General features: G+C 41.1%; 1 protein-coding gene across 3 annotated transcripts; it reads left to right on the top strand.

Moving 5' to 3' along the window:
- Nucleotides 1-251: 251 nt before the first annotated feature.
- LOC132973395 (BTB/POZ domain-containing protein 10-like) lies at nt 252-20,012 on the top strand. Of its 3 annotated transcripts, none has more exons than XM_061036838.1 (8): nt 252-411; nt 7,545-7,801; nt 7,901-8,222; nt 11,161-11,263; nt 14,663-14,783; nt 17,202-17,399; nt 17,742-17,852; nt 18,990-20,012. In XM_061036838.1, exons 2-8 carry the CDS (start codon nt 7,615-7,617, stop codon nt 19,469-19,471), a joined length of 1,524 nt encoding a protein of 507 aa, XP_060892821.1. In that variant the 5' UTR covers nt 252-411; nt 7,545-7,614; the 3' UTR covers nt 19,472-20,012. The 3 variants fall into 3 exon arrangements, with proteins under 3 accessions (XP_060892821.1, XP_060892822.1, XP_060892820.1); XM_061036839.1 differs by lacking the exon at nt 252-411 and adding an exon at nt 466-617; XM_061036837.1 differs by lacking the exon at nt 252-411 and adding an exon at nt 2,412-2,694.
- The last annotated feature ends 905 nt before the right edge of the window (nt 20,013-20,917 follow it).

Below are 20,917 nucleotides of genomic sequence, written 5' to 3'. Positions count from 1 at the left end.
GGTTGTTCATGTCTAATATTAAAGCAAATTCTGATATCTGCGTATAAAATTGTGTTTTTGTGCTTGTGTGCGTATGAGTGTACCCTATGAATACCATTGAAGACCACCACAGATATACAACACAAATCTCGCTTAATTATTGAGGTTCAAACCGGTGCAAACCATAGACTGTGAATAATAATATAAGAGTCTATGGCGCAAACCCACAGTGCAAACGGGGTTCCCTTGGGAAGTGCAATTATCTCGCGATGTTTCACGTGAATCTCGCTTTCCAACACCAAAACAAAGATCTACAGCTAAACGGAGTTGATGTAAGCCTGTGCCACCTACGGGAATACTCTTGTCTTCAACACATTTGAGTCAAAGTGGGCTGTTTCGGCAAATCGTCTAATCGGAATATAATGCAAGGAGGTAAAGAGAAGTTGAGTTAAACAGTTTTTGAAATAGGCAGACAGCTAACGTTAGCCACCCAACGGAAGAAGTGTAGCTTAAAGCTAACTCGCAGTAAGCTAACTAACAACTCTAAAGTCTCTGTGATTAAGATGTGACTTACTTATTACCTTTTATTTTGTTGGGTTTGTTCAAAATCAACAATGTTTACACTAGCATACTTTAAAGTAAGCCTTGAAATGTATTCAGTCACTCCACACAGTAATACAGTTTATCTCTGCAGTGAAATATGAAGAGTTAAAATGTTTTGTGTCAACGTTTGTGTTCAAGTAGAAGAGTCCTTAATGATAAGGATAAACATACATTAATGTTCTTATTATCTCTGTGTTAAGATAACGTAATGACTGTGTGCTGAGATGACCCCCTATGTCATCCTGGTTTTGGTCAATTATATCAGAGATTCTGTTTATTGGCATTTTGCACTTGTATAATTGATTAACATACTATGAGGGACAAAAAATGACTAAAGTATAAATAAATTAATTAATGTTGGGAGAAATGCATACAATAATGTATAAATAAATAAATAATTAAATAAATGCATCAATAAATATATATATATAAATAAATGCAACAATTCATAAAAAAAAAAATATATAAATAAATATATTCATATATTTATTTCTGTGTCCATGTTGTACAAGGAAACGTAAATATGTAAATTAAGTGGGCCGTCCTAACATTACTGAAGTAGGATTGGTCAATTTGAAAAACAGACAGAAGCAAATTTACATATATACATTTCCTCTTACGACCTGGACACAGAAATAAATAGATGTGTAAATGTAAAAATACAGAAATAAATTAATAACTCAATTAATGTGGAAATGTATGCATTGATACATATATAACTGTAGAAATACGCTAATAAATACATGTAAAAATATATAAATAGCCTTTTTCATTAACAAAGTGTATTTATTATTTATTCATTGATGTATTGTTTTCAGCATTTATATATTTATTTATATATACATTATTGTATGCATTTCTCCCAACATTTATTTATTTATTAATTTATTTATACTTTAGTCATTTTTTTGTCCCTCATAATTAACTACCTCAAATAACTAAATCAATTTGGTTTGGTTCTGAATTAAATTGTCATCCACAGTTATTGTCATCCTGCATCTTTTCATGAATGGAAAACCTATCCAGATACAGTGCATGTAAATGTCTTGTATAGCGGATACATTCACTATGCAGGACGGGAGGTTGGTGTTGTAGTACAGACAGATGCCTCGATGGTTAATCCCTTCTGTGTATTATCTGAATTGCTAGTGACAATTATTCTGAAAATGAAAACATTTTAAAGCCGGAGGTGACCTATTGATGTCTCCATCTGGAGCCATGGACCATTGCAATATAGAGGGAGTCAGGAGATTACCTTTCCAATATTACGATACTGAGAGTCATTTTGCATGTATCTGTTATGCGTGAGTCTGGAAGAGGACGTGTGGAGACGGGTTACAGGGTGCAGACATACACCCTTGGACATGTATAATACGTTTGTTGTAGTGTGAAAGAGTCCCCTAGCGTCACGAAGGTGTTGATGCTTAAACTGTTTTGTTGCAGTAGTTCTCAATCAGCCGGAGCCTTTAAAGGTGAGGGTGGTGCAGTTAGTCTTGTAGAGTTTGTTGTTATATTTTAGCTTCATGTTATAATGTTAGGAAAGAAAAAAGACCATTGACAGTCTTGCAGACATGGTGATTTAACTGTTTGATAGTTACTTATGATAATTTGATACTAATTTAAAGAAACAATCAAGTTACATATCATGATAACAAGTGATAATTGTGCAAAAATAACCATTGCCAATTGTAATATTTAACTTAAAGTTACGACGGGGGAGTCTGATTTGTTGTAATCCACGAATGATGATTGTAAAATGTCCTGCTTTATATTGAGCAAGCAGAAGTGGGGATTTACGAGGAGTACGTGAAGGCATCATCTCTCTGATTCAGTCATGCACGCGGCCATTCACAGTTTAAGGTCCCTCCGGTGACTCTGAATGACTGGCTGCTCCGCGTCTCTTTGAGTCGAAGCTCTGGATTGTAGCTGCGAGTTGAAGTCCGGGTTGAGTTTGTGGAAACGATGCTGAGGAAGTTGCAAAGTAATGAGCGAGGATGCTGAAGCTGCCGGCAAGCCCGCTTTGTTCGGAGGAGCGCAAGGCTTTTGTGCCGCTGTCATCCCGCAGCTCATCCCCTGCTGCTTTGTCTTCACTTGGCCCTCTGATACCGACCGGTAGGTGCACGATGGCTTTCAAAGCACCGGGCGACTAGCTCTCAGATTGTGTTACATATTATGTTGCTTTTCATATAGGTTATAGGTAAAAAAAAAAAAAAGGGGGGAATTCTAATAATGCTCAAGAAAAAAAAGACAAACTGTATTACCCATGATGGGACCTCCTCGACTTGTAAAAATGAGTGAAAGAGTATGATGATGGTATACCATTTAATAGTTCTATGTAACAATAGGCTGCATGCTTTGGGAAATACCAGTGATATCATGCAAATCTTAAATAAGGATGTTAGTGATGTCAATATCATTATTGCTATAAAGGTAAAGGTCCTATTGTCAGCATCATTTCAAATGATTTTAACCCAGACTGCTGCAGAGAGTGCGTTCTCTGCCTTTGCCCGTCTATGTGTCTGTGTCAGCAGCCCCTAAATAATAGATGGGACCCTCACCCCTCGAGGCTCTCACCTCATGCTTTTAATAGACTACCAAGATGCCTTGCGTCTCTGTCTGCGTTATTGTATCTGAAATTGGTAAGTGAACTTGAGTTGTAATAAACACATTAAAGCTGTTTCCAAGCTTTTATAAGTGCTTTAGGCCGTTTGCCCATTCAGCAAAAGAAAAAGAGAGATTGTGACATCAATGGGGAGTTGCCTTTATTAATGGGAAATTGGACAAGTGAAATGTTAGCCCCCTCTTGTTCTTTCTGTGATATCTTGGCTTCGGTAGATTTGCATCGACACGTGTAAGATGAGAGGAGCTGCCTGCCCTGAGTCAAATTTTGCCTCCTCAGTTCCTTTGTTCCCTGGTTTTGGTTGCCTGTCTGTTTGGCTGAAAGTTCAGCAACATTGTTTTAACATCCTAATTCTGCCTGGCATTTAAATCCCATTAGAAATTAAACATGGATTTTTGCTCTGTCAGACTTCAGTGTAGGTCAATAAAACATATCACAATCAATCTTACAGTAGCAGTTTGGAAAAGAAGGTATCATGCCTGGAATACTTTTTTTACGTGCATTTTGTCACATTTTCAGTGATTATGTCTGATATAGGGAAATTGCCGTCTACACCTGAACACACCGAAGCACAAGGAGAGGTGTGTGTGCGTGCACATTTCTTCCTCTCCTTAGCTGCTATGGTGACCCCTATCTTCAAGGACACTGCCTGTCTGCAGATGTGGTGAGAAATAGACATATTTAAAAAAGAAAGTAAAGGGTCTTGTTTTGCTCTTTTTATATTTGAAGTTTAGTCTTTTAGAGTGTAATTGAGAATTTAAATACTAACCATACACACTGATTTTCCTACATTTAAAGTTTGACTTTATTAACCCTTTTATTGTTGTGTTTTTCATCCTTTGTGTCTGCATGCAGTGGTTGTGTGTTTGGCACAAGACATAATCTTACACAACAGACATTGATTGAGCATCACCCCAATCTGTGACCTTGACTGGGTGTTGGTAAGGTGTGATGAGTCATTTCATGTGCATCTTTCACTGCACTGTTGATCCTTTTTTTTTTGTCCGTTCACTGGTCTTGCTACATCTTAGTCTGCTCTGTCTGTGTCTACCCACCCAGACTGTTATCCAATTAGACACCCAATCACTGAGCTGGCCACTTACCCGGCTGTCCAGCACTTTAAGAAAGTCAGCCAGTATCCAAGGAGGTTTCTCTCATTACCGGCCTTTAAAGCTCTGCCAAAATATAATACATAGCTTGTTAGTTGGACACTATGATATGATAAAAATGTTTTACTATTCTTATTTAACAATGAGCAGCTCATAATAGTCCTTAAGAACTATTGTCCACATGAGTTATTTTGTTCTGTAGTTATATACAAAATTGAATCCAAAATGCACTGATGAGCTGTTCCCCGTTATGTTTGACTGGTCTATTCATGTTTGTCCAGTCATGTGATGTGCAGAGTAGAAAGCAGCACTCTATTTTACGTCACTAACTCCATTTTTATAGAATGATTTAAAAAAAGAAGTCCCCCTGCTTTCTGTTTCCCCTCCTCCTTGCTCCCATTTTCCGTCTCCCTGATCCCATAGCCTACAGTAGATGGTCATCATCATATTTCATAGCAGCTCCTCTCAGGAGAGCAGGGCTCGCTTCATTACTGAAGCCTGCATGTGTTTCTGCCTTATAACCTCAGCACTATAGATCAGATAGACAACTGCATTGGTGCACTGGAAGTGAAATGGATACATTCATTAGCACAACAGCAGGAGTGTAATTTATCACATTACAGCTCAACAATGATCTTATTATAAAACATATGGTAACATTTATCCTTTTTGTATATCGATCCTTTAGTATCTGGTGATACAGAACTATCCACATTTCCTTTGTAACTTTTGTAAAGTCATCCTGCATTGCCCCTTTTGTGATACACGCTGCAGTTTGTTTTGTTGCTTGTCACCAGACCAATGACTCCCTGCATTCACTTGATATTTGGGATATGTGACTCAGTTGTAGAGTCGGTGATCTCGCAACTGGAAGGTCAGGGGTCCAATCCCCAGCTCCTGCTGTTACTTGTCAAAGTGTCCTTGGGTAACACTCAATTGCCTTTGTGTGTAACTGGTGTACCCGCAGGCTGAGCCTGGTGGATAGGTGATTCTTCAGCACTCAGCTTCTGTTCAGATTCAAACAAGTCGACTGCAAACAAGTCAGTATTTCAGGAGTAATGTCTGCATCTATACAGTATTATTGGCTAACCATAAAAACAATGCTCAATAGTAAATGGTAAATGGACTTGAGCTTGCAGCTCTTTTCTAGTCATCTGACTACTCAAAGCGCTTTTACACCGCAGGTCCTAGCTTCACATTTAAACCCATTCACACACTGATGACTGCGGCTGTTATGTGTTTCCATCGTATGAGTGTCCATCAGTATAAATTAATCAATTTATAAACATTCGCTGATGAAGCCATGGGAGCCTCTTGGGAGTTAAGTGTTTTGTTCAAGGATGCTTCAGACATGTAGTAACTACTGGACCTGGGGATCCTTCAGTTGAGGGACAACCAACGCATCCACTGAGCCACAGTCAAACTATTAAAAATCTTAAGCACTTCTTTCCCTCCCCTCCCCCCTTTAGTGTTTGATTTATAATACGTTGGCCAGTGGCTACAGAAGTGACCCCTGTAGCCTCAAAAAATATGTTTTTTAAAGATATTTTTTACAGCTTTAGTTTACATTTGAGGAAAAAAACATCTACTCTGGCCACCAAACTTAGGGAATGGGGTCCGATGAGGATAGTGCTCCTTTATGGATTACTAAATTAAAGCCTTCCCTGAGGAAATTAGTTGGGGAAAAAGAGTAGTATAAGTGCTACACATTTTTTTTTAGAAAGAGTTCAAACTTTTGGATTACTTTTTGAACACTTCATTCAATTCATAAATTTCATCTCAAGACACTTTAGAAAAGAGCAGGTAAAAGACTTTACTCATTGTTATATCATCTACAAAGACCCATCACTAATCCATCATGAGCACTTCAAATCCTCGTTTGAGTGCATGTATGTCTAAGCTCCTTTGTGTTTATGTTTGCATAAGATTGTGTGTTTGAGTACTCTCTGAAGTTAGGATATCACAACTGCTCTCTTTCTCCAGAAAAACACAGAATTACAGAAAACTACTCTGGGAAGCTTCACTGGCTCTGAGGCGGGAACGAGTATTTCAAACCCATCAGTATCAAATCTCTGATAAAGCAGATCATGGAGCAAGTAAACCGTTGATCATGCCATTTCTGACTGTTGTGCTCTCTCTAAGCGAGTTCAGCTCCCTCAGTTTGTTTCAGATGGATAAACTCTCTAATGGCGGCTTGGGCAGTGTGTGTGTGTGTGTGTGTGTAATTGGTGTAACTGCAGGCTGAGCTTGGTGGATAGGTGGCGTCCCTGTTTCTGCAGCACTCAGCTCCTGTAAGGGTTCAAACAAGTCGACTGCAAAACTTTTTTTCAGGCTCTCTCCTCGTTCCACAGCTCAGCACGCACAAAACAAACCCTTTACCCTCTGAGCCATTTCTGCACCACTGTGTGTGTGAGAGTATGCGTTTGCCTAGAGCGAAGGGAAATAATCTATCTCATTGTTGCATGAAATGATGCACCAGTGCCTCAGTTTCTGTGTGATTTGCAGTGTCATTCCGCTCAGGCTTGAAGTGGGGAATCCGTTTACTGTTCTTCAACATTACTATTTGTTACTTAATGTTTGCCTGGGACATGACTTCTCCTCTCAGATAAGTCGGGTTGACTTTTGGCATACCCTTTGCTTTAATATACATATCACAAGAGGTTATTGTAATGCAGTTTATATTCTATTTTTAGTTCATTTTGCTTTGGATGGCGGATCTCCCTGTGTCATTTAGTTAAATAATAGCATCTTTGCATCTATGCGTAGAAACAGAGTTTTTGAGAATCAATACAGTAAAACTGCTTCCCAGTGCATGTTATTAATATGTTTTGGGGGTCTTGAGCTTCTCAATGTATCCCTCCTTTCACGTGATGCATCACTTCTACACCCCCGTTTTAAAACAAGACTGCTTTAGCCGTCCCAAAACCTTCCCTCTCCTCTGCGATGTCTGTACCCCTCACTTCTTCCGCTCCTGATGTCAAACTAGAGAAGTCAAAGGAGCAGTGCCCCCTGCTGGTTTAAAAAGAGAATCACATTTTATATATTTTGTCTCATTGATTTAAATTGTCCATGTTTGTATCAATGGTATTGCAAGGTATTGTACACCCCTACAAGGTAGAGCAGATTTGTTTTCTCTGGTCCAGTGTGAAGTAGTCGAAGCATTAACCACTATTTTCATTATTAAATGTAAGACAAGTTCATTCATTTCTTCTGTGTGTGTTATTGTGTTTCAGTGACCGGCATTGGGGTTTGTCAGTATTGGACAGCGAGCAGCAGCAGCAGCAGCAGCAGCAGGTCAACACTATGAGTCTGAATGGGGGCGGAGCTGGTGGCAGTGCATCTGGAGGGGCTCGAGAAAGAGGCGGAGCAGAACATTACCGGGAACAACGGCGGCGCTCCAGCGACCGCTCACGTGACTCATCCCATGAGAGAGCAGAGAGCCAGCTGACACCGTGCATCAGGAATGTCACTTCTCCCACTCGGCAGCACGGTGAGGAGGATAGAAAGAATGTTAACATTACATTACAAAGTCAACTCTTACAACACTTACTGAACATTTCCTTCACTGTTGTGTGTGTGTCCTCTTCAGACCGTGAACGTGGCGATGGAGGCTCATCCTCCAGATCCTCCAGTCCACGTCCTCCCAGGGTCTCTCTTCCCTACTCCCACGTTGGAGGGGCCCTGTACAGTGGACACATACCTCGTTCCCTTGGTTCTTTGGGAACAGACCACCACTCCAAATCATTGGGCCAGGGACTGTGCGATATGATATATGTGTATGACCTCAGCTGTAAAGACGGCCATCGCAGTGGATTGAGACTGGGAGAGAGAGTTACGCTTATAGTGGACAATACAAGATTTGTGGTGGATCCTGCCATCTTCACAGCTCAACCCAACACCATGCTTGGCAGGTAATTACTGAGACTCGAGGGTTACAAAACGCTGTATTTAGAGTCTATATTGTTTAATGAATTGAGATTCACCCATTGCAATTTCCTTTTTTAAAAGAAAGAATTTGACAGCAAACAAAACATTTTTGTGGCTTTCTTTAATAGAAATTCTATTTTATGACCACAATAAAACACTGACTGTTAATTGAAAAACAAAAAACAACAACCTTAAAACTGCACCAGGTTACCTGACCACCTCTCATTATCATGTAAAGAAACACCTGCTTCACTCTCTTCAGCTGCATTCTCACAGGATACTTAAGAAATAGTGAATTACCCATCAAATAACTACAATTTATGACTATTTAATTAGGCTATTACTCATAGTCTCTTATCTTTCTGCTGCTGTTTTCTGTGCTTCCTACATGAGCAATATACAAGTTTTTAACTTGGTTTTATATCCAGTACGCTTAGATCTATAATCTGTCCTGCAAAGTCTCACATCCGTTGAAAATTCTTTATCACACACTGAGATTCTGTCTTTGAAGGGGGCTTTCATGTCTGGATCTTTTTAAGAAATTGTTCTGAAATAAGATGGCGTTTCCCCCATGGCCCGGTTTGTATAGGACATACGGGAACAGAAAAAAATAACTCTAAAGCGGAACAAAAGTGAGCTGTGATTGCCTTGAAGAGGTGGTCCCAGCTCGCTTCTATTCTAACCCTGGAGCAGTTAGTATGCATGAGGACATAATCAACCCAGCAACCCCAAAAAAATAGTTGTTTGACTCATCACACTCTAGTAATAGTGGTTGTAGTAGCAGTAGTAGTAATCTAGCAGATGCAGTTAAATGGCTTCTAGGCAATTTCAATTACTATCGGTAATCAGTATTAATATAGTGATATAACATCATACTCACCATCTCCATCCATCTCAACATCACAGACTCAACAACATGTACTGGTTCAATGACTGGTTTGGTTTTGGTCTATATCGTCGAGGCCAGGGGGGATTTGTCCCCCTCTTATCTCGAGCCTCCACTTTTGCCCAGCTGGTCTCATCGTTTTACACTTTACATGTTGCCTTTGGAGTTTAAAGACTAATCATATTATCTGCCGACCTTCAGCCTGTGATTGCCGTAGTTGCCACAGAACGGCAAGAGATCTGATGAATACCTCTTTGTTTAGTTTTTTCATTTAGATATCAAAATGATCTCTTCAGATTCCTCTTCAATGGAAAAATAAAGAGGCGCGCTGGGGAAGTCTCTTTTCAGTTTTCAGCAGCTATTGTCAACAACCACTGAGGCATTCGGCTTGAAGTCACAAGTTTACATGGTCACGAGTCAAACTGTAACACCAGCAGTGTGTTGAAAGCCCCTCTCTCCCCTTCTGTTTTTTTTTGTGAGTGGTGTCCAAGATTTGAAAGATGAGCTCATCTGCCCAAATGTTTATACGATATTTGACCTCCTCCCTCTTACAACTGACGTCTCAATATGTTGGCATGTTAACTAGTAAACTGGCATCTTGAAGCTTTTCCACAATGCAAAGTGTAACCAGTACGCGTTGTTTACCCACGCAGTCAGAAAAGGAGGCGGTGATGTAATGGTGTTAGGACAGTATGTGAACACAAAATGACCCAAGGGAAAAATGCAATAGTGTATCACTTCCAGACTATCATCCCAGACAAAACAAAGCAAATTAACTATAAGTGTCCCACAATAACCAAATAATATTCCAGGAATATTAAATAAATATTATTTTAAATTCCTAGGACAGCGCTGATGCAAAACCAAATCTGGAAATGCTCAGCGTTTCCCCCACTATTCATTTGGGAGGGTGGCCTCTTGATGTGCCACCCCCAGCTGCCCTCCCGCCACCGGGGTCCAGTTAACCCCCCCCCCTCTAACTGATAAACCTATGGGAAACACTGCACTTCCTGTAGGTCGATGCTTTTTCACCTCTGCTGATGAGCACCTGACATCCACACTGCTGCTCTGTTAGCTTGTGTGTTTGTCTCTGTCACATTTCTTTGTGTTCCTGTGCATAGGCATAAAACATGCGGCTTGTGTTTATTAGTCTGAGATCGGCACAGAGTCTGAGATATTTGAGAAGAGCGCCCGGTCACAGATCACCATCGAACAGGCAGAAAATCGGCCAATCAGTCCGATTGTGTGCCTGTTCTATTATATATGAACATTGTCTTTGCTTTTGCTCGCTCACCCTTTTAAGGCCTTCCTCATATTCTAGGTGGCAAACTTTATGCGACATTTTAGTTTTTAATAACACACAGCATGCTGACACAATTGCCTGAATGTTGATCGTCAGTGCTGCAACAGAGTCTTCTGAATTGGTTTTACTGGATGCATGTATAACAGTATTATCATTTCCTGTTTGGCTTTGCTAAAGAGGATAGAGATATCTACCATCTGCCATTCCAGGAAACCAAAAGCTGTAATTATATTTTTTGAAAGTACATTGCCGTCCACCTGTTTTGTGCAGCGTTCTATTTTTATGTCTCAAAGTAATCCAGCAAACTTCTTTTTGAAACTGGAGCTGGTTGTTCAGACTGTAAAATGCTAAAGTTCTCAGACAGGTCGCCCAGTGAAGGTCAGTTCAAGTGTGTCTCAACACCACTGATGTAGTGCTTACACAGTTACAGAGAACACTTAAGAAAGAAGTAATGATCCTTGTTTTGTTCAAGGTATCATCTTTTGAGTAAGTTAGGTAAGGTCTATTTTTCTTTAATGAACTTATTTTGAAAAGACTTTCCTTTTTGTGTTTGCTGTGTTGTGTTTTTTTTAAAGCGCCTTCAACATCATTAATGTGCCAGCCTAGTTTCGAAGCTTGCTGTCCTCTGAAATATCCTTTGAATCTATTCTTACGGTCAGTTTGTTTTCTCGCCGATGATAACAAATGAAAGAGAAAACATGTTGACCCTGTCATCTTTTTGTTTGTGTGTCAGGATGTTCGGTTCTGGGCGGGACCACAACTTCACTCGACCCAATGAAAAAGGAGAGTTTGAGGTGGCCGATGGTATCAGCTCCACTGTTTTCAGAGCCATTCTGGTGAGAACGCTGACTTTCTGTTACATCTTTACCTCCAGACTGTCACAGTTTGTACTTTTCTACCTACTGCATTCATTCCATTGATTTACAGTTTGTTTGTCTAGTTTAGTCTCACTTCCTCTGTTCTGTTTCTCTCTTTCACTTTTTATCTCCTTTGACCTTCTTATTTCTTTGATCTATGTTGTATCCCCCTCCTTTTTCTCCCTCATCTTTCCTTCGTCCAGTGAGTTCAGAACCTTTATAACACATGGACTGCGTCTCTCAATGTTTTATTCACTCCCACCTAATCGCCCTCTTTCCTTCTAACACATTCAACATCTCTCTCAATACAGATATAGCCCTCCACTTCCTCTGATCCTATTCTCTATCTGCGGTTTATTTTTACTGCTCAAACTGAGAGGCATGTCCAGCTATTTTTATATAAAAGTCTACCTGTTTGTCCTTTAGTTCAGCAATTTGAAAAGCTCTTGAAAATGTCTGAGTGCATAACGTTTAAGATGTGGCCCATAATTGTCATTAGTAGATTTTATACTTTTTTGCATTTTTTCCAGACTAGTTCCAACCTTTCATTTCTTTTCTGCACAGTAATCTTCTCAGCACACTTCCAAGTTGGCACTTGATGATCAGCTATTTTAAGGAGTGAATCAGCTGCAAAGATTCTGAAAAACCTAAAACCAGACACATGAAGGCATGCTTATAAAAGCAACATCAAGCATTAGGGAACAATTATCTTGTGTTATTTCAAGCTGCTCTAAAAAGAGTTTTCCCCAAACACAGCTTAAAAATCTCAAGTATTCATTCCTTACTCATGCTTGAAAGGGGGATGTAAAATGTCTCACATTCTTCCCGCACATCCTCATTGGTTGAGAGAGAGTTCCAGTTGCAAGTTGGCAACAAGACAGACAAGCAACATGGACGACTCCAGGAGTAACTTTTTTTGTTAGCTAATACCAGATGATAACCATGATATAACATGAAAACATGTCTACAGATAGAACTTGCACGATACTATCGGTGTGATTCATTTAATAACACAGAAAGAGGATTCATTTACTATTTAACAGTTACAGATAAAACGATACTGATGATGCACGTAGCAGCCATGTTGGATTTTAACTCGGACTACTGAAGGTTCTCAGAGTTTCCAAGTCAGAATTCCGACTTCAGGGGACGTTTCTGAAGATGTGTTAGACCAGGAACTCTGAATTTCTGTCTTCCGAGATCAAATAGAACTCCTCACCATATATTACAAAGAACCCAACATTAATCCATCATTCATGAGCACCAAGCAACATTTAGCAAAGTAACAGTGGCAAGGGGAAAACTTCCTTTAAGAGGCAGAAACCTCGAGCAAAAGCAGACTCATGATGAACAACCATGTGTTTAAACTATGTTGGGATTGGAAAGAGGGAGATGCAGGAAGAAGGATAGGAACAAACAGAGCAACAGCAAGACCTATTATAACAAGGAATAAGATGGTAAAAGTAGTATTAACAGCTAAGTATGAATGTAGACTGATAAGCAATACTAGCAACTGACAAAAAAAAGTTTTATTGTGTAAAACATTAATGGATTATTTTATTTCAATCAGGAGAGTCTTCATCATTTCATAATGAGTCAAAACGTATTTAGTTTAGAAAAGGGTTGCAGTGGGGCGGCTGTGGTCTTTGGCCCGGGTTCGGGTCCGGCCTGTGGCTCCTTTCCCTCATGTCGTTCGCCTCTCTCTCTCTCCCTGATTTCTGACTCTATCCACTGTCCTATATCTCCATTAAAGCCCAAAATAAATCACAAAAAATAAAAAGAAAAGGGTTGCAGTAGCTCAGTCCCTAGGGACTAGGTTTGGAAACCGGAGTGTAGCCGGTTCAAGTCCCGATGTGGACCATAATATGAAAGTTGTTCTGGTAGCTGGAGAGGTGCCAGGGCACCTTCTGGCACCAAATCCCAACTGCTCTTGTGTGCTTCCTGTGTATCAGTGTGTAGCAGCCCCACTCTGACATCTCTCCACTAATGCATGTCCACAGCTCCTGTTTGTACATGTGTGTGATTCAGGCCTGTGCGTGAGAAGCATGTCTCTAAATAAAAGAGTGTAAAACCAGAATTTCCCCTCAGGGATTAATAGAATATATTTAAAAAATAATATAAAAAAAATATAAAAAGTATGAGAAATGTGAAAGTCTTTCAAAGGTGTAGTGAGACCAAGAGCAGGATAGGATACCCCTCAGACCTCAATGGACTCTACACTTTGGTTTGGTGGTGGTGAAGGCAGAACGTCGGGTGTAATGAGGAGTGGACTTTTGAAAAGCTGGACCTGAATACTGATGAGTTGAATTGGTTCTGACTGGGTTGGAAAAGGGTCTCAATGATCTAACTGAAACAACAACATGACAGCAGCAGAAGAGAGATTTAGAAATGGACAGCAGCAGGATGATTGGTTGATAAAAAGTCATGGCTGAATCTGGCTGGTTTAGTACTTAAGAAAGAAAACGGTCATGAACAGCTGATCACTGTAGCAGGAAAAGAAAGAGAGTGAGAGATATATATACTGTATATGACTGATGTCTTAATGAATACATGAGAAAAGAGCTTCATAGCTGTGATAGGCTAACATCGAGCAGTAATATCAGCTGACAGATATCTTTGTCAGTTAGACATTAGGGCTAATAGAACATATCACTTAAAGTATTCCTGATCAGCTTTTGTTGTTGCTTCCAAAACTGTTTCTGGCAAGTGTAACACACACTCCATTGGACTGTGCTCTTTGTGCATGTACAGCTAACGGGCTAATAATAAGTGCTTGGTTGTGGTTATTATGGCCTAATGGATTATGGCATGTGCACGTCTTTGTCTGCATTAAACAAAACCCAAGGAGATATGAGAGAGAGAGCAGTGGGCAACAGGAGCTGAGAGTGTGTGTGCAGCCTGTAGTGTTTGAGCTGCTCCTCTGGACGGAAACAGCCGCTGTCGCTGTCTCCTCTGACACGAGCATGCAGAGACAGCGGGAGGATGGGAAGTGGAACAGCGAGGGAAAGTGAGGTCCTTAGCTTTCGCTGTCATCACCCTTTGCTCTCCGCCCCCGTCCTCTCTCACTTTCCCTTCTGATTATCCACTGGTTTTACTTTCATGGCTGTTCACTCTCAACCCCCCCTGTCCTCCTCCTCTTCCTCATCCATCCCTCTCCCACACTCTCTCTCTCTCTCTGCCGCCTGTGTGAGCAAAGCAGCATCAATAATGGCGCCTTGTTTTTTCTCCCATGCTTGTGTGTGTGTGTGAACACCCACTGTTCTCCTTGTTTTCTCATTTGTGTATGTATATATTCATATGTGTGTGTGTGTGTGTGTGTGTGTGTGTGTGTGTGTGTGTGTGTGTGTGTGTGTGTGCGCGTGCTGCTGAAAATGGCAGGATTACTACAAGTCGGGGATAATCCGCTGCCCTGACGGCGTTTCTATTCCCGAGCTGCGGGAGGCATGTGACTACCTCTGTATCTCCTTCAACTACAGCACCATCAAGTGCAGAGACCTCAGTGAGTACGCTACACTGCACATTTTACTGTGTGAACGGTGCGGAGCTGCGGGCGGATGTAGTTGCATGACGTTGGTGAGTGTGGAGCAAAGATCGCTTTTGTTGTCACTTTAAGCAGAGAGAAAATGACATTCAGAAAGATAAAGAGGAGGAATGTATTGAGCCTGCTTTACTCTTTCAACTCAACATGGACGTTTTGATAGTATTTACTTTGGAATCGTCCGGGGTTTAGTGTTATCTTTAGTGTTGGTGATCAACATTTACTGCTGCTTACCGGAACTACACGCAGACACAGTCCACTTCATTAGTTTCTTGAATGCATAGAAGATACCTGATTTTTTTTTTTTTTTTTTTTTTGTCACAGCTAAGTGAAGCTGTTTGCGTAAATGTATTTGTGACGCACCTGTGACATGTGTCTCATAGCACGGTGTAAAGATGCTCTTCAGCATGTGTGTGTGCGATCGTGTTATTCTGTGTTATTCTGTGCCTGCTGGTGCCTCTTGTTTGTATCTGTGAGTGTGTGGGAGGAGGAGCTCCAGCTCACAGGCTGCTGCTGCTGCTGCTGCTGACTGTGTGCTGTGTTGTGCTCTAAGTAGGTCATGATTAGCTCTGAGATCTAATGCCAGTTACGTGGGCAAATGACCAACTTTGTAAAGCATATCTATTCTTGTACCTACATAATGTGCTTTTAAGTGATTCAAGTCAGTGGTCGCAGGTTTTTTTTAGTTGTTTCTGTTGTTCATGTTGGTCTCATCTAGATCACTTCCTTCTGCATCTATAAACCACTCTTAAGAGGCAGCACATATTGCTAATGACACCTGTTGAAAGAGCCAGCAATGCTAACAAGTCTATAGTCAAATCTCAGGCTGTGTATCAACATAAACTATGTGTTTTATCTACTCAGAACCTCGCAGGTTTCACCACAGCATTGAATCAAAATAGAAAATCCGGGGCGCTGGTAGCCTAGTGGTTATGTCACGCGCCCCGTGTACAGAGGCTGTAGTCCTCATCGCAGCAGCCATGGGTTCGAATCCGACCTCGGCCCTTTACTGCATCCCCAGCTCTCTCCTCCCAACATTTCCTGTCTCTCTTTGACTGTTCTATCTAAAAGAGAAAAAAGTGGCTCACAAAAAAAAAGAATAAAACATTCATTAACTAGCTAGAAGAAGTCAGAATATCAGTGCTCTGACTGTCTTTTTATTGTTAGAAAAGAGTGTGAAGATGTCACATCAAGATGCCATGTGTAAACACAGTTACTGTTTCCTGAGGGTCACCGGGGGAATCCTGGAGCTCTTACATCGTCATCCATGTCTTTAATTACATTAACTACCCTCATATAACCAGCAGTCTTCATCTTTCTTGTACATAAAAACTCTGGTGTTGAATGAGCATAATTGCCATCAAGCCAGCATGCTCGTGCATTATCAGACATGTGTAGATGATGATGAAACCTGGGCTAAAGCTCAACAGATCAGTAAGAGCAGAACAACCTTAAGCTGTCTTATACTGTTAGATATTTACACTCACACTAGTGCTCCTCCATCGTCTGTACATATTAAAAACTTACTTTTTTATCTTGTTTTATTTGTAGTTCTTTGACAGCAGGAATACGGCTCTTTAATACTTCTTTACTTTGTGTAAGAAGTGTGCTGTTCATCATGGCCTTTACAACTTCAATCAGAGTAACTAAAAGTAGCCCAGTAGTGTTGTTTTTGTTTTATGAAACATAATCATTAGAGTCAGATCGATTAATCGGCCAGCAAGTAACATTGGCTGATATTAGCATATAGCAGACTTCCAGTATCGGCTAATTTTTATCGCAGATATACAATACCGATATTACTATATTTATTCACCAGTCCAATAGCTTAACATTTGAGTTTCATTGTGTAACACTAGCAGTTCTCATTCACCATCAGAGTGTTCTATATGGATTACATCGAGCATTACAACCCTCCAAAGTGTCAAGTGATGACACACATACATGAGCAGTTACTTTGTTGTGTGAACATCTTGTCTTCATTATATCTTTTCCACAAGTGTTTGATAATTGCATTTAGCACAATAAATGTGTCAAACTATATCTATCTCTACAGAACACAGATTGAAGAACGATATCGGCCGAAATATATCGGTATCTGATTTTTTCCTCCTCCCTAATACCAATATCGTTATCTGCCCCAAAAAATCCCAAATCAGTCGTGCCCTAATAATCATCATTATATTTTTAGAAAGAGAAAGGTGTGCTTCCTATTCTAAATACAGCAGGAGGGATGATGTTTTAATATACTGTGTGTTGAACTACATTTAGTTCATTTGGTAACATATTTCTCAGCCTAAAGTGAGACTTTGCTATTCTAGTATTTGGATGTTCCACAGTCCTGTCCTCCTTCTAAATCTCCGTGTGGTTCTTCCACAGGCGCCCTGATGCACGAGCTGTCTAACGACGGAGCCCGGCATCAGTTTGAGTGTTACCTGGAGGAGATGGTGCTGCCGCTGATGGTGGCCAGCGCTCAGAGCGGAGAGAGGGAGTGTCATGTGGTGGTGCTGACCGATGACGACGTGGTGGACTGGGATGAAGAGTACCCTCCTCAGATGGGAGAGGAGTACTCTCAGAGTAAGATACTGCTTCTGGATGTTCATATCTTAATACTCCATGCTGTGCCACTCAAAACGATGAAACACACATCTGTGAGTCATTCTGTAGCTGACATAATCCTCCTTTACATGTACACACAGACTCACTGTATTCTATTTTCACTCCCCTACTCACTAGAGCATCAAATGTGGATTAACCACAGTTTAAAATAGTCCCTCATAAGAGTGCTATTTATTCTCCACAGAGACATTACTCACTGTGAACACATTATCAGCCTCCATCACCGCTTTGTTGACAATGTGAACAGATCTGAATCATGCAGAGGGTTCATGTGTTAAATCTCTCTCTGTTTCTCAACAGTCATCTACAGCACCAAACTGTACCGCTTCTTCAAGTACATCGAGAACAGAGATGTGGCCAAGTCGGTGCTGAAGGACAGAGGACTGAAGAAGATCAGATTGGGAATAGAAGGTACTCATGTTTTACTTGTTTTCTATCTTCATGGACACTTCTGAATGTTTGCATCAGAATCACTTCAGTTTGAAGTAGCTGTCTGTTTCTGGTTCAGATCTAAAGCTGCGTCTAGAATGTGGAATAGACGTTTGTCTGAGCTGTTTTTTCTTCCACAGAAGACTCTCTGTAGTAAACACTGCCCTTTAGAGCTGTTTGGAATTCAAATAAAAAAGTACAGAAGTATTTTTGCGTCATGGAAGCAGTTTTACTTGTAATAGAGAAATAGTCAAACTTTCCTCAGCGCTGCAGTGTAAAACTCTTAAACGAGTTGGCATCACACAACATGAACACATGGGGGATGATGTGAACACCATGTAATAGTTGTTATAGATAAACCCAGGTCTCCACAACAACATCTTTTCATAACACTTTCATGATGTAATAGTTAATCCATACTCACAGGAGGAGTCTGACATTTACCAGCGCTTTTGTACAAGCTGTCTGGCAGCTGCCGATTCCAAACCAACACCTCCACCTCCCCGGTAACTTGTGGGTTTATGTGGAAAATCAAACTGAGTCAATGAGTTGAATAGCTGAATGTTTGAAACTGACTTGTTTCCAGTGTTTATGCTAAGCTAAGCTAATCAGCTTCTAGCTCCTGCTGAGTGTTTACAGTAAAGTAAGTAAAGTAAATGGCATCCATCTTAAGCCACCCAAAGAAGAACATGAAGTTCACAAATTCTTCAACTTTAGTTTCAACCTCAACAAGATTCCCCCCTCCAAAAGTTCTACTTTATTTCAGATCCATAGGTCCATATCAGCATAAAAAAGTACAAGAAAAATAAATAAAAGTACAACACAGGGACAGTGACATACAGTATGTTGACACTCACTAAAACACAAAGAGACATTTGTTCTAATGTTTCCTAAAACAAGAGGAACACCTTGATTCACTGAGCGCCATATTCATTTCCCTTTTTTAATCGATCAATCATATTTGAAGATAAAACGTCTCAGCATGATACTCTGAAACATTATTAGTAACAAACATATTATAGACTTGCTCTTAATATTCTAAATGGATCTTTATAACCCACCTGTTTCCTGTTCCTGCACTCTTGTTCTAATCAGTTGTCCTTTCTTGATTTGATTCAGGCTACCCCACCTATAAAGAGAAAGTGAAGCGTCGCCCTGGAGGTCGCCCAGAGGTCATCTACAACTATGTCCAGCGTCCCTTCATCCGGATGTCCTGGGAAAAGGAGGAAGGGAAGAGCCGCCACGTGGACTTCCAGTGCGTCAAGTCTAAGTCCATCACTAACCTGGCGGCGGCCGCTGCAGACATTCCCCAGGACCAGCTGGTGGTCATGCAACCTTCAGGACCGCAGGTGGACGAGCTGGACAATCTGCCACAGCCGACGCCCAGCGTCAGTGAAGCACAGCAGCTGACATACGGGCAGGCATCAGAGAACAGTGCAGGCCCGCAGCTCGCTCTGGGCTATGAAGGCCCCAACCAGCAGCAGGCTCAGGACAGTCCGAGCCAGGCTGCACACAACCAGCAGCACAGCAGCAGCAGCAGCTACACTCAGGCCACTTACCACTATGAGCCAGACCCAGACACACCGTCACCCTCAGCATGAGACTGGCTGCACACTGTACCCCTCCTCCCACTGCTGGGTTCACACCAAGAGCAACATGAGATGAGCAAATGTTCTCTGAGCATTCACAAAACATAGAAATAAGAAAGAGTGACTACGTTAGTAATGCTAAGATGCTCAGCAATCTGATTGGCTTTAACCAGCCAATAAGCACATCAAGTTCAACCCTTCACAGCTGGAATTGAAGCACTTCTATCCTTGTGTTGCTTTCAGTGTGAATGCAGATTGCCCCACTGCCCCAACACCTCCTCCTCCTCCTCGGTGGCAAAACATCACTTTGCCTTCTGTGGCACCACTGCTGCAGCCTTTGTCAGTCAACATGGCGTCTGAGTGAACGCAATCTGTTCAGCAGCGAGGACGGATGAAGCACACCGGCACGTTGGCATTCCTTATCCAAACCCATCCACTCTGTTTCTATTTATCTGACCAAAGGAGACTTCAGTTGCATTCTGTATGCATGTAAAAAGACAGAGCTGTATTTGATTATAATGAAGCGTGTGTGTGTGTGTGTGTGTGTGTGTGTGTGTGTGTGTGTGTGTGTGTGTGTGTGTGTGTGTGTGTGTGTGTGTGTGTGTGTGTGTGTGTGTGTGTGTGTGTGTGTGTGTGTGTGTGTGTGTGTGTGTGTGTGTGTGTGTGTGTGTGTGTGTGTGTGTGTGTGTGTGTGTGTGTGTGTGTGTGTGTGTGTGTGTGTGTGTGTGTGTGTGTGTGTGTGTGTGTGTGTGTGTGTGTGTGTGTGTGTGTGTGTGTGTGTGTGTGTGTGTGTGTGTGTGTGTGTGTGTGTGTGTGTGTGTGTGTGTGTGTGTGTGTGTGTGTGTGTGTGTGTGTGTTACTGTACCTCACTGACAAAGTGGATTTCAGTGCCTCTTTGCTGGTCTTTATTCAGGGCTGGATGGTTAGCAGTGAAGGTGAACCTTTTCCAGCGTATGTGAAGACTTTGAAAGTGTTTTTGTTTCATGGTTTTATTTATATTTATTTTTAAATATATATTTAATTCTATATTCCACTCCCTATTGTTTTGTAATTGGTTTCTAGTTTACCTTGACTCCATGTTTTTACTTGTTTAATCCACTTTCTGTTTGTGTCCTGGCTGAGCTGCACACACTGCGTCACCATCACTGTGAGCACACAGGATGTCAGAAAACATGTTGAACACAATGTTTTTCTAATAAATAATATTCACAACCGTCGTCTTCCAAGACTCACTTCTGTATTTAAAATCCAGGGAGGAAAAAAAAGCAGTTCAGTCTCCACTGGTGTCAGTTTTTTATTTCTTCCAAAACGACTAAACAGTGTATTGATTCTTCACTAAGAATCACAAAGTGTAATCACCCTGAATTTCACTGAAAACAGAACTGTGCTGGTTAATAAGGATCCTTTTTATACACTTATTTTAAATGTCTGCACTGCTGACGCTGGGTAGGTCGCTGA

Source organism: Labrus mixtus, chromosome 4 (assembly GCF_963584025.1).
Source record: "Labrus mixtus chromosome 4, fLabMix1.1, whole genome shotgun sequence".
Lineage (NCBI taxonomy): Eukaryota > Metazoa > Chordata > Actinopteri > Labriformes > Labridae > Labrus > Labrus mixtus.
This window is presented reverse-complemented; position numbering and strand designations above follow the sequence as displayed.